The 14,313-nt window shown below is 42.3% G+C and overlaps 1 protein-coding gene across 4 annotated transcripts in view; it reads left to right on the top strand.

Moving 5' to 3' along the window:
* The window catches only part of LOC145537824 (neuroligin-4, X-linked), a 372,289-nt gene that overhangs the window by 210,551 nt on the left and 147,425 nt on the right, over nt 1-14,313 (top strand). Inside the window, exon 7 of one of the 4 annotated variants that reach the window (XM_081568715.1) lies at nt 11,536-11,595. The exons of the other annotated variants lie outside the window; for them this stretch is intronic. Within the exon in view, the coding sequence (XP_081424841.1) occupies nt 11,536-11,595 (60 nt within the window). The remainder of the gene's footprint in view (nt 1-11,535; nt 11,596-14,313) is intronic. 4 annotated transcript variants of the gene reach the window in all.

The raw sequence follows: 14,313 nt of genomic DNA, 5'->3' as shown, positions 1-14,313 counted from the left end.
CCTGGCGTGCTGCAATCTGTCAGTTGCAGAGTCGGACACGACGTCGTAGCGAGTGAACAACAAAAGTCACAACCTAGAAGTTGAGAGTTATGTTTTGTTCGGTGGGAATTTTTAGGACTTCAAGCCGGGGAGGCGGAATCTCGAGTAACCCTGAGAGAACTGTTTTGAAGGAGTGAGGGGCAGGGCATGGGGGTGGAGTCAGGTTATCTAGAAGTCTGCAGCAAAGGACAGGTAGTCTGCAGATTAAAAGATTGTTTTTGTTTTTTTTTTAATTATTTTATTTCATTTGACTCTGCTGGGTCTTTCTTGCTGCCTTTGGGCTTTCTCTAGTTGCGTGGAGCATGACTGTTCTTCATTGCAATGCACAGGCTTCTCATTGATTTGGCTTCTCTTGTGGGGTACGGCGTCTAGAGTGTCCAGGCCTCAGTGCTTTTGGCTCATGGGCTCTAGAGCTAAGGCTCAGTAGTTGTGGCACACGGGCTAAGTTGCTCCCAGGCATGTGGGATCTTCCCAGACCAGGGATCAAAGCCATGTCTACTGCATTGGCAGGCGGATTCTTTACCCCTGAGCCACCAGGGAAGTCCTAAAACATTGTTAATGAAGGAAATACCAGGTATCTCAAGTTAAGGAATTTATGCTTTTCTATGTAGGGGAAGACTCAAGAGTCTGGGCTCACTGAATTCCCTCCTTCCATATGCATCTCAGTCATCTAGGAGAACCATCCTAAGATGGGATTTGTTAGCATCCTTAGTTCCTTGTTCACCATAGGGAGTGGCCACAGCTCTTGGTGATGGCTGAAAGGCGGGCTGCCAGTTAGAAGGCCTTGTTCTTCCTGGGCTCAGAAATTCACATTTGGAGAGCCAGAATGTAGCAGAATCCATGATGGCTGTGACATCCTTGTTTATTCATGTGGTAGGAAATATGTAATTTCACAATATGAAAATATTTTTCAGGGAGGCACATTCATTGGACGGACCCCCAGATAAAGTTTCCTGTCATCTTTGAAATCCACTGTCCTCATTGTAACGTTTACTCGGAGGTTAGAACATGTGTTATGGTTCATGTGTGGAGTGTGTCGAATGAAAAAAAAACCACGCAACCTCAAAGTTGAGAATTATGTTTTATCTGGTGGCCTTTCTGAGGACTTAAGCTGGGGAGGCAGGCTCTAGGATGACTCTGACGCACTGGTCCAAAGATGGTCAGTGATGATCCAGGATCTATAGGATATTTTGCAGCCAAGACCAGGTTGTCAGGACATCAAAACATGACAGCTACTTAATGAAAACCGGTGACCTCAAATTAACGAATGTAGCGTTTTTGTTTTTGTTTTTTCTATGAATGGAGAGTTGCAAGAGTCTGGCCTCATGGAAATAATTCCTTTGATACGCATGTCAGCTCTCTGGGGTCAGCATCCTCTTTTTCTCCATCGTGAATCCCCTCAGGGTACCAGTAGCTGGTGACTTGATTTCCTACAGCATCCTTTGTTTATTGATGAGGCAGGCATCCTTCCTGATCCACAATTGTTGATCCCTTTGTAGCCAATCATGCAGATGTGGGGGTCACAGAAGACTTGTCCCCTAGGAGGACAAGTCCTCCTGTCTCCCACAGTCTCAATTGCCCCTGGCCCCCCCTACCTCCTCCCTCAGAGCAGTCCACTTCCTTTGCTTCTAGAAAGTGAGTCCTCACCATAGCGTTACTGAAAGCTCAGCCTCTCAGCACAGTGGTGCCAAATCATGTCTCAGAGGCAGAGTGCAGCATGCAGTAGAAAAGGCTAGCTTTATTGCTTTGCCAATAAATGGAGAAACTCTGGAACTTCTGCCTTGAGAAACTGTGTGTCTCCACCCCAGAGAACTTGATTAGGGTTTTTTTTTAGAGCAGTGGGTTCAGAGGTGGGGTCTTGGACAAGACCGGGGTGTGAGCAGAGCTTGCAGTCCCTTAATCTCATCTGTCTTGAGAATCCTTTGGACTGCAGATCAAATCAGTGAATCCTGAGGGAAATCAACCCTGAAGATTCATTGGAAGAACTAATGTTGAAGCTCCAGTACTTTGGGCACCTGATGCGAAGAGCCAACTTGTTGCAGAAGACCGTGATGCGGGGAAAGAGTGAGGGCAGGAGGAGAAAGGGGTGACAGAGGATGGAGATGTGTGATAACATCAAGTCAATGGACATGAGTTTGAGCAAACTCCTGGAGATGGTGAAGGACAGGGAAGCCATTCTTCCATCCATGGGTTTGCAAAGAGTTGAACATGACTTAGAGGCTGATCAACATCAAGAGCTTTAGTCCCTTATTGATTAGAAGATGATAGACTAGTCCCCTCTTGCCTAGTGACTACCTGATCAATGACACATCTCTGATAGCCAAGAAAGCATCTGTTTCCCCCATTCGTTGCTGCCGCTCAGTCATGTCCGACTCTTTGTGACCCCACGGACTGCAGCACGCCAGGCTTCCCTGTCCTTCCGCATCTCCCGGAGCTTGCTCAAAGTCATGTCCATTGAGTCGGTGATGCCATCCAACCATCTCACCCTCTGTTACTTTCCCATAACCCATTAGATAACTTCCTCTGTATGGAAAGCAGTGCATTTAGCCTAAGCACTACACTTTTTAAGGTACTTACTTAAGATAACATGAAGAGGTAATACTTAGAATTTGCCCTTGCAAGGGACAGAAAAAAAGAATATATTTTTTAAAATATGCTGTATGATGTTTTGCTCTTCCTGAAGTGAGTCCCAAAGAGAAAAACACATGGAATTTTAATGCGTATATGTGGAATCTTAAAAAAGTTGGCATAGATGAGCCTATTCACAAAGCAGAAATAGAAACACAGGCATAGAGAACAAACACAAGGACACCAACCGGAGAGGGAGAATGGGGTGCAGTTGGGAGACTGGGATGGATACATACACTATTGATACTCTGTGTAAAAGAGATGACTGACAAGAACCTACCGTATAGCAGAGAGCTCTACAGAGACCTCTACTCCGTGCTCTCTGATGACCTAATTGGGAATGAAATCCGAAAGAGATGGAATATACATAGATAGATAGATAGATGCTCTGTGTAAAAGAGATGACTAATGAGAACCTGCCGTATAGCACAGAGAACTCTACAGAGAACTCTACTCCGTGCTCTCTGATGATCTAATTGGAAAAGAAATCCAAAAAAGATGCAAGATATATATATATATACACCCACACACACACACACACATTTATCTGATTCACTTTGCTGTACCGCAGAAACTAACACAACTTTGTAAAGCGACTATCCTACAATAAATAAATTTTTTTTGAAATAAATAAAAAGCAAAAAATGTAGTACACAATGTAGGATAAAATAAAAATAATTTTATTCATAAAGAAATTCATGTGAACTGAATACATTTTTAATATGGTATATCACATTAAGAGCAATAATTCAAAGGGTTTTTTGAAGTTCTGTCATTTTTGTTTTTATGTCTTACATAGTGTGATTTCATAGCACCGTTGGTGACTTTATGTGACCATTTGCATAATTGGTGGTAACATAGCATAATATATATTAAAAAATAAAAGAGGTGTAAAATTACTTTCCTGCCTCAAAATTGTAACTGCAGCATCTATAAGTTTTCCATATTCTTCTATTTTCTCATTAACTTTGGTTGGTCTATCTGTTCCATATTCTCTACAAAGAGTTTTTATTACATCTATGACATAAAGTACCTCTGTGGTGGCTCTGACGGTAAAGAATCTGTCTGCAATGCAGGAGACCTGGGTTTGCAAGATCCCCTGGAGAAGAGAGTGGCTACCCACTCCAGTATTCTTGCCTAGAGAATTCCATGGACAGAGGTGCCTTGCAGGTTACAGTCCATGGCTTCGTAAAGAATTGTACAGGACGGAACAACTAACAAGTTTCACTGTTTAAAATAGTTTGACTTTGAAAATGATGTAGATATAGTACTAAAAGAGAACATCAGAAGAACAGGTGTAAAAAAAAGGAAAAAAAAAAAGACATCCTTCAGGACTAGGGACATTGAGATATTTCATTTTTAAAATCACATTGCAATTTTAATGAAGGAATGGCTGTACATTTGTTTGAAGTTATTTAAATATTCGCTTTAATATGTAGAGCCATCTCCCCACGAGGTTTGCTGGAGATGCTAATTATTAGATGTAAAGGAATATGACTGTGGCCTTCTGGGGACCAGGAGAAAACTCATGGCCCATCTGGACCTTGAAACACCTCTTCAGCAGGCATGGAATAGGTGTATTTCAGACTAAATTACAGCAGACCCTTTTTCCTTGTCTCTTGTAATCCCTGTATTGACATAGTTCATGACTGTAACTAAATGAGATACTCAAGAGAACTCGGTTGATTTTTTAGGACATTTAATTAGCTATATTTGAGAGAACAAATATTGCAGCAGCTTACTGAAAAAGAACAAAAGGGTGGGAAGTTAAATATACATAGAACATTACAGGCGACATCTAATTATGTTTCTGGGTCAGACGGCTCTATCAAATTAATTTAAAATTGTGGTTTGGCAAATAATTTCCATCAGAATCTCAGCGGGTGTTTCTTGCTTCCATTGACAAGCTCGTTCGAACATTTCGTCTGTACGGAGAAAAAGCAAACTATGTCCAAAAATCAGAGGGAGGTTGGAACACTTGTCTTTCCCTATTTCCAAACATACTCTAAAGCTCAGACAGTAAGGTGCTCGCTCACATGTTCAGAAATATAGAAGGAGATACAATTAGAGTCCAGAAATAAGCCCTTTCATTTATAGATGGGGAAACGGTGGAAACAGTGGCTGACTTTATGTTTTGGGGCTCCAAAATCACTGCAGATGGTGATTGCAGCCATGAAATTAAAAGACGCTTACTCCTTGGAAGAAACGTTATGACCAACCTACACAGCATATTAAAAAGGACATTTAAAAGGAACTTTGCCAGCAAAGTTCCATCTAGTCAAGGCTATGGTTTTTCCAGTAGTCATGTATGGATGTGAGAGCTGGACTATAAAGAAAGCTGAGTGCAGAATTGATGCTTTTGAACTGTGATGTTGGAGAAGACTCTTGAGAGTCCCTTGGACTGCAAGGAGATCCAACCAGTCCATCTTAAAGGAAATCAGTCCTGGGTGTTCATTGGAAGGACTGATGTTGAAGCTGAAACTCCAATACTTTTGCCACCTGATAAGACCTGACTCATTGGAAAAGACCCTGATGCTGGGAAAGATTGAAGGCAGGAGGAGAAGGGGATGACAGAGGATGAGATGGTTGGATGACAGAGGATGAGATGGTTGGATGGCATCATTGACTCAATGGACGTGGGTTTGGGTGGAGTCAGGGAGTTGGTGATGGACAGGGAGGCCTGGCATGCTGTGATTCATGGGGTTGCAAAGACTCGGACACGATTGAGCGACTGAACTGAACTGAGAAGATTGATGAGCCAAGAAACCAGTTTCTAAAATGGGCAAAATATTTGCATGGATCAGCTGGTAAAGAGTCTGCCTGCATCACGGGAGACCTGACTTTGATCTCTGGGTTGGGAAGATCCCCTGGAGAAGGGAACAGGCTACCCAACTCCAGGGTTCTGGCCTGGAGAATCCCATGGACTGTATAGTTCATGGGGTCACAAAGAGTCGGACACCACTGAGCGACTTGCACTTTCACTTTACACTTTCATCCACCGAAAAAGATCATACCGGAGAAGATAGTTGATACGATTAAGTCATTAGCTAAATGCAAATGAAGACTGCAGTGAGGTACCATCTCACCCCCACTAGGATGCCTACAATCAAACAGATAATAGCAGGTCTTGGAGGAACTGGAACCCACATACACTGCTGATGGGGATATACCATTATTTGGCCGCTTTGGAAAATAATCTAGTTTTTAGACTATTAAACATGAATGAGTCCTGAGAAGTAGGAGTTCTACTCCTCCATATCCACTTAAGAAAAATTAAAATATGCATCCATAAAAATATTGCATGTAAATGGTTCACAGGCTTCCCTTGTAGCTTAGGGGTAGAGAAAAAAAAAAAAAGCCACCTGAACCACAGGATACCACCTGGTAGTCCAAGAGGTACAGGTCCAATCCCTGTGTTGGGAAGATCCTCTATAGCAGGAAAAGACAGCCCACTCCGGTATTCTTTCCTGGGAAATCCCATGGACAGAGGAGCCTGGCTGGCTGCAGTCCATGGTATTGCAAAGTGTTGGACATGACTTAGCGACTAAAACCATCACCACCAACTGTTCATAGCAGCATAATTCAAACGGGCCACCGTATGGAAACAGGGCAAGCAGTAGCCAACAGAGGAGTAAATGAACAGGATGTGGTGCATCCACACAGTCGACTCTTACTCGTCCGTACAAACAAGAGGAATGAAATAGTGCTGCATGGTGCAACATGAAGGGACTTCCAATACGACACTCCAAGTGCACGAAGACAGACAGAAAGGAATACACATTCTGTGAATACACTTATAGGAAACGCACCAAAATGGAAAATCTACACTATGTCATTAGTTGACTAAGAGAGATTGATGTCAGAAATATTGAATACCTGCAGTGGACACAAGCAATCATTTGGGGAGATGGAAATATTCTCAAATCAGACTCAGTTCAGTTCAGTTCAGTCGCTCAGTCATGTCTGACTCTTTGCCACCCCATGGACTGCAGCACACCAGGCCTCCCTGTCTATCACAAACTCCCAGAGTTTACTCAAACTCATGTCTATCGACTCGGTGATGCCATCCAACCATCTCATCCTCTGTCGTCCCTTTCTCCTCCTGCCCCCAATCTTTCCCAGCATCAGCGTCTTTTCCAGTGAGTCGGTTCTTCACATCAGGTGGCCAAAGTATTGGAGTTTCAGCCTCAACATCAGCCCTTCCAATGAACACCCAGGACTGATTTCCTTTAGGAGGGACTGGTTGGATCTCCTTGCAGTCCAAGGGACTCTCAAGAGTCTTCTCCAACACCACAGTTCAAAAGCATCAATTCTTAGGTGCTCAGCTTTCTTCACCGTCCAACTCTCACATCCATACATGACCACTGGAAAAACCGTAGCCTTGAGTAGACAGACCTTTGTTGAAAAAGTAATGTCTCTGGTTTTTAATTTGCTATCTAGGTTGGTCATAACTTTCCTTCCAAGGAGTAAGCGTCTTTTAATTTCATGGCTACAATCACCATCTGCGGTGATTTTGGAGCCCCCCAAAATAAAGTCAGCCACTGTTTCCACTGTTTCCCATCTAGTTGCCATGAAGTGATAGGACCGGATGCCATGATCTTAGTTTTTTGAATCAAATCAGATTACCCTGTGTGTAATACACTACTGTGTTCAGTAGGTCAGTTGTGTCCAATTTGTTGTGACATCTTGGACTGTAGTCCACTGGGCTCCTCTATCCATGAGATTTCCCAGGCAACAATCCTGGAGTGGGTTGCCATTTCCTCCTGCAAAAGATCTTCTCGAACCTGGGATCGAACCCTCGTCTCCTGCATTGGCAGGTGGATTCTTCACCACTAGGCCCACCTGGGGAGCCAAGTTTATGTTGCTGGTTGAATAACTCCATGTATATGTACACACATGCACACAGACACAAATCCTTCAATTTTGCACCTTGGTGAGTTGATTTTATGATTGAAAATTATACCTCTCTAGAGCTCTTACAAATCATACTTGGGTGATCAAAGGAATTTGCTGAAGCCTCGATGACACTACCCTGGATTGCCACTGAATCAATGATATAACTAGGTTGTGCGACTTCTAAAACATTGCAAATCTTTAGAGTGTTTTCCTCCACCCTTGTGGAGGGGGTAGGGATAGTTTGCTTCAGTACTGCCTCTCATCCTTCCCCAGGGAAGAATTCCAGATTCCTGCAATTTCATGCAGTGAAGGTGAGCCTGAAATCGTTGATAACTGGAGCTTGAGAAAGAACCCTGGCATTTAACTCAGCCCACACCTTGCGGAGTGGCCTCTGTTTGGGTTTCAGTCAGGTCAGCGGTCGTGTTCCTGAGATTTCAGCTGTGGCTGGGAAGACAAAGGAGTCTTAATAGGAAGAAAATCCATAAGGAGGCAGGGATATAAGGGCAGACTCATGGGAAGGGCAGAGTGTAGGTGTGGTTACCAACCTTTCTCATTGCCTACTGGGCTGGAAAGGCTGTGGTCCAGGGAGATAGTCAGACTTGACGAGGAACTTATTTCTGGGAAGGAATTGGAGTCATCAGATAACACTTTCAGTCCCTTTATCCATTCCATGTCTCTTGAAAGTGAAAGTTGCTCAGCCGTGTCCGACTCTTTGCAACCCCATGGACTATACAGTCCATAGAATTCTCCAGAACAGAATACTGGAGTGGGTAGCCTTTCCCTTCTCCAGGGGATCTTCCTGATCCAGGGATTGAACCCAGGTTTCCCGCATTGCAGGAGGACTCTTTAACAGCTGAACCACCAAGGAAGTCTAAGAATACTGGAGTGGGTAGCCTTTCCCTTCTCCAGGGGCATCTTCCCAACCTAGGGATTGAACCCAGGTCTCCCACATTGCCGGCGGATTCTTTACCAGCTGAACCACCAGGGAAGTCCAGAGCTTTATTTTTCTAGTGTCATTTCTTTTTCAATGAAAGAGGTGACCTATTTTTTTAAAAACTTAGAAAATCTTCAAAAAACTGAAATTTTGATCAGAAATGCAAAGGAATTTATTTCTAGCCTCCACATAGACTGTGTGTGTAAGAAAGGCATTTCTGGTGGTTCAGAGACTCTGTTCTTCCACTGCTGGGAACACAGGTTCCATCTCAGGTTCAGGAATAAGATTCTTCAAGGTGCACGGAGCATTCAAAAAAAAAAGGCATTTCTTACACTCTTCTTAACATGATGTAGCCACACATTCAGCCCAGGAGATAGCTTTGAAATACGTTTTATACTGATAAACTATGAACAGAACAATACAGAAGACAATGGAACTTCTTTGAGGAAGGTTGTTTCTTTAAGTTTGTTTTAAGATCTTTCCCTGCAGTGGAATTCTTGGACATGAATTAATTTCCATGTTAAGCTGATGCTTATGATAGGTTGATTCATCAGTGTCATCAGTTCAGTTCAGTAGCTCAGTTATGTCCGACTCTTAGCGACCCCAGGGACTGCAACACGACAGTCTTCCCTGTCCGTCACCATCTCCTAGTGCTGACTCAAACTCCTGTCCATCTCGTTGGTGATGCCATCCAACCATCTCATCCTCTGCCGTCCCCTTCTCCTCCTGCCTTCAATCTTTCCCAGCATCAGGGTCTTTTCCAGTGAGTCAGTTCTTCACATCAGGTGGCCAAAGTATTGGAGCTTCAGCTTCAGCATCAGTCCTTCCAATTAATATTCAGGACTGATCTCGTTTAGGATGGACTGGTTGGATCTCCTTGCAGTCCAAGGGACTCCCAAGAGTCTTCTCCAACACCACAGTTCAAAAGCATCATTTCTTCGGTGCTCAGCATTCTTTTTAGTCCAACTCTCACGTTCATACATGACCACTGGAAAAGTGTCATGGTGCTTTCATGGTTCTTTCCGTGGTCAGGGTACTATCAGCGTCATGGTAGTTTTTGAAAGACTGGGCTTGAACGTGTTATGGTAAGGAGAAAAGACTGTCTCCTAGAACAGCCATCTCCAACCTTTTAGACAGCAGAGACCAGTTTCATGGGAGGCAGTTTTTCTAGGGACTGAAGTGGCGGGGATGGCTTTGGGATGATTCAAGCACAGTGCGTTTATTGTAGACTTTATTATTATTGCGTCAACTCCACCTTAGATCGTCAAGCATTAGATCTTTGAGGGTGGGGCGCGTCTCCTAGAAGCCTCCATTCTATCTTCATGTAGTTAAAGTGAAAAACTGCTGATAGGCTTGAGTTTCAAGGGGGCCACTGCTTTCCCAAGGTCTCCTCAGTGACTTTATGTTGGTAGCTTGAAATTGTGTACAGTGGGGAATATTTGAATCTCAAAAAATCAACAAGCGAAAAGGATCAGGTTTTCACCTTCCCTCCCAGTTCTGCTTATTTAATCCATGTGATATTTCCAATACTCAACCCTTCTTGAGGAACTAAAACAGGAACTTCAGATCTTGGTTTCGAAACATGATGTTGTCCCCCTGAGTCTGGTACAACTGTGGTTGTTTTAGTTGTTTTTTCTGATACGATTCTTGTGGGTGACAGTGGCTAGGTACATCCAGGAAGGAACGTAAAGTGAAAGTGTTAGTGCCTCTGTTGTGTCCAACTCTTGGCGACCCCGTGGACTGTAGCCCACCAGCCTCCTCTGTCCTAGGGATTCTCCAGCCAAAGACAATGGGAGTGGGTTGCTATTCCCTTCTCCAGGGGATCTTCCCGACCCAGGGATCAAACCCGGGTCTCTCACATTTTTGGCAGATTCTTTACCCTCTGAGCCACCAGGGAAGCCAGGAAGGAAGGTAAAGACCATTTTTCATTGTTTGCCGCAACTCAAGTTTTCCAGAACTAGCATATGCATCCTAGTGGGCCAGGTCTATCTGTAAAAAGAAGACAGTTGAGCTAATGGAATAATTCAGTGATATTCAATGTTTTAGCTCCTTGTATCTTGAAAATATAGAAACCAAAATGGCACACTGCATACAGAGAGCCTTGTTTTGGGTTTTTGTTTTTGTTTGTTTTTGAGGGTTTTTTTGGTGGCATTAAGGGAACCTCTGTTCATTTTGCTGACAAGGAAATTTCAAGGTGGTTTATGTTGCATGTCGTCCAGGTAGGTGACTTTATTTATTCTTTTTTTTTAAACAAATACCAATAACCTTCAAGCAATATTTAATAAGTATTCAAAACACAGAAAAACATGATTTATAGTGTTTTATCTTGATTTCAGAAACGCTTGTTCAAAATGATAGTTTACAGTAGGTCAAAGGAATCAATAACGTGCAGTGTTCTCTAGCTACTAGTGACAAGTGAGCATTCCGGATTTAAATAAATTATAGTGGCTATCTGATGTTTATCAGGAGTGGTATGTTTTTAAGTTCTTATGCATGAAACTGATGTCAATTTTAAGATATCTCGATTCATCTTTCATGTTTATCGTTTAATGTGTTTCTTCTTACAGTATAGAATTTCCTAAGCAAGGTGTATCAGTTACATTTCAAAAATGTGTCTAGATTATTATGTGTTAAAATTAGAGGAACATTTGAATATTTCATATGCATTTCTTTTTAAAATTTGGGAAACCCTTTAAAAAATAATTTCATTTTCTTTTTTTTTTACACCTCATATTACTTTTTTTTTTTTTTTTGCAGTAGTATCATTTTAACTCTCAAACTGCATTTTCACTGGGTATCTAATTTTTTTTTTTTGCAAGTAACATTTTGAATTTGTTCTTCTTGACATATTTATGTTTATATGCATTTTGCATCTCCCTATTTCATGTTTTTGAAATCAAATGTAACAGATTTCAGCTTTTTGTATGACTTTTTTTTCTTTTACTACGTAGTATCTCTTTCTTCTGAATTTTTTTGCAAACCTGTTGTTTTTGAATTCTCTTTTTTTCCCTTTATTTTCCTTCGCAATATGACCCCAGGAGCCAACTCAAAGAAAAACGCTGATGATATAACCAGTAATGATCGTGGTGAAGATGAAGGTATTTTTTGTTTTTTACAAAGCTCGATCTTGATGCATGATTTTATATCTTTTTTTTTTTTTCTTTTTTCCATTTCAACCTGTTTTTCCTCCCCTTATCTGAAGAGAGTACACTTCCGTGTGCTGCTTTATTTTGTTCTTGTTTGGGGACCACTGTCATTTTTAATCCCAATGACTATGTAAACCCCCTGGGAGAATGTTATATACATGTTTCTCAATATGAAGTGAGTAAGAAAATGCCATTTACAAGGAAACTCACCGTTTTCTTTTTCCTAAGTTTTTTTTTTTTTTTTGGCTTGGTCACAAGAAGAGAAAGTGAAATTTTAAAACATGCATGTATGCGTTGTTTCCTTTCTTTGAAATGTTATTTTGTAATTTCGTTTTGTACTTTGGAGCTTCAGTCTTGTTTTGTTTCTTCTGCGGACACCAAGACAGCTCAGTACAACTTTTTTTGGGGGGGGCTGGCATTTCCATCTTTGTTTTTACGATGGTTTCTCCCAAATGTCCTGATTCCAAAATAGGGTTTTCAAAGCATCTTCTCTGGCTCACAGTAAAATACATGAAAAAGTGTCTTGAAGAGAATTTGTTGTTTCTCTCTGAAATGCGTTTTGGAAGCTTTAAAGGAAAAAAAAAAGTAGAGGGTATAGGAAAGAATTGAAAAGGCTGAAAATCTAGATCTTTGCATCTCTGTTTTCACACCACGGCCGCTCTCAGAACTTTTTTTTTTTATTTCCCCTAAAAATGTTTAGTTGCTATGGAGAGTTTCTTTTTGAAGGCTCTCAAATTGTTGGACAGATTACCCACTAGAAGTAGGGTGATTTTTTTTTTTTTTTTTAAAGATGGAAGATAACGCAGCATGTAAACCATCATTAGCATGTGGTATCTTTTTGCTTCAGCGGAACAAATGGTTTAGAAGAAAAGAAACAAAAATCAGCCTTTGCGGGCTTGGGCAGGTTGGGTCTGTGTCTCTGTGCTTCGTCGCTCAGTCATGTCCGACTCTTTGTGGCCCCGTGGACTGTAGCCCACCAGGCTCCTCTGTCCATGGAATTTCCCAGGCAAGAATACTGGAGTGGGTTTCCATTTCCTTCTCCAGGGGAACCTTCCCGACCCAGGGATCCAACCTCATCTCTTCCATTGTCAGGCAGATTCTTTACTCTCTGAACTATCAGGAAAGCCCAAGGCAGACTGGCATGGATTTCCGACTATTTAACTTAAAGGGACGAGCACCCTCGATGGACCTGTGGTTCTCTAGCTGAAAGACAATTTAAAGTGGACCAGAGACCCGTCCTTGTTGGGAAGCAAAAGTTCCCTCAAAGCGCCTTTTTATCCCTTGCTTGGTTTTCCCACCCTCTTAGACTTCTTTCGTAAATCAGCGGGTCTCTGAGAAAAGTTCTGCCACGGTTGCCTCCTCAGCCGCTGTTCTCTCAATATGACCATTATTTAATATTTTGTAGACCCGCATTCAGAGCGTTCTTGCTTTCAGTATGCACTTAGAGATTTTTTCTGCTGCCTTTGGACCACGACAGCTGCCCTGAGTCATCAGCTACCCTGTCCTTGTCAGGCCCCAGGGCACCTGTAATTTCATCCATATCCTTATATAACCAACTACAGGTGTAATTTGCATCTTGTACCCTTGTATCCTTTTAGCATCTTATTCCCTTTTTGTCACTGGCATCTGTTTTCACAATCCTGCCAGCTACCTGTTATATTAACATGCTTTCTCCTTTTACTTAAATACCAAGAAACTGTTATTTATTGAATTTTTTTTCCCTAACATTGAATGAATATGACATCTGATTATTTCTTCCCTGAGCTCACACGAACCTTCTTCTGAGTGTCTCGGAAGGTAATAGCTGTTAACCTAACATGTTTTTTTTTTTTTTTTTTCCTGAGGGAACCCCTTAAAGCAGTCCGAAAAATGTCAACTTTTTTCTTTCCCATAATACAGCCCAGGAGGGTAACATAAATAAGAACCCAAACAGCAAATCACTGTCCAGAGCCACTAGCGGATGGTGTCAAACACCATGCCTTATACGGTCGATGACTGATTAAAGAGTTCCACATGGCATGTGATGAGTGAGCGTCTCCCAGGTGGCTACGTGGTGAAGAATATGCCTGCCAGTGCAGGAGAGGAAGGTTCAATCCCTGGGTCGGAAAGGTCCTCTGGAGAAGGGCATGACAACCAACTTCAGTACCCTTGCCTGGAGAATCCCACGGACAGAGGAGCCTGGCAGGCTACAGTCCGTGGGGTCGCAAAGAGTCAGACACGACTGAGCACTGATGAGTCAAGGATTCAAAAAGGATTTTTTACTTCCTCCTTAAGTTTTACATGAGAAAATAACGTTCTTTTTGCTGTGGGTTAAGTATCTACAGACAGATGGGCGGCTTGACACTTTTTCCTGTACTTGACTGTGACCACAGGGGTTCTTTGGCCTCCTGGAGGGAGTCTGGTAGCATCCAGGAGCCTGTTTTCAGATGGTCCTCGTAATTCATTTTATGAGCAGCCTCCATCCACATGTTGGTTTATTTCCTTAAAATTCATTCCTGATCATTCAAACATGTCTCCACAAATTAGGCTAAAAAAAAAAAAGTATTTACGAAAAAAATGAAAATTCACGTACATGGATGCGTTTGCTTTTTTCTTGATAACAAGCACCCATCACATGCTCAGACATGTCCGACTCTCTGCTACCCCACGGACAGTAGACCTTCCAGGCTC

Source organism: Giraffa tippelskirchi, chromosome Y (assembly GCF_054371585.1).
Source record: "Giraffa tippelskirchi isolate mGirTip1 chromosome Y, T2T-mGirTip1v1.2.pri, whole genome shotgun sequence".
In the NCBI taxonomy this organism is placed as follows: domain Eukaryota; kingdom Metazoa; phylum Chordata; class Mammalia; order Artiodactyla; family Giraffidae; genus Giraffa; species Giraffa tippelskirchi.
Note: the sequence above shows the minus strand (reverse complement) of the source record. Positions and strands in the feature narration are given on the sequence as shown.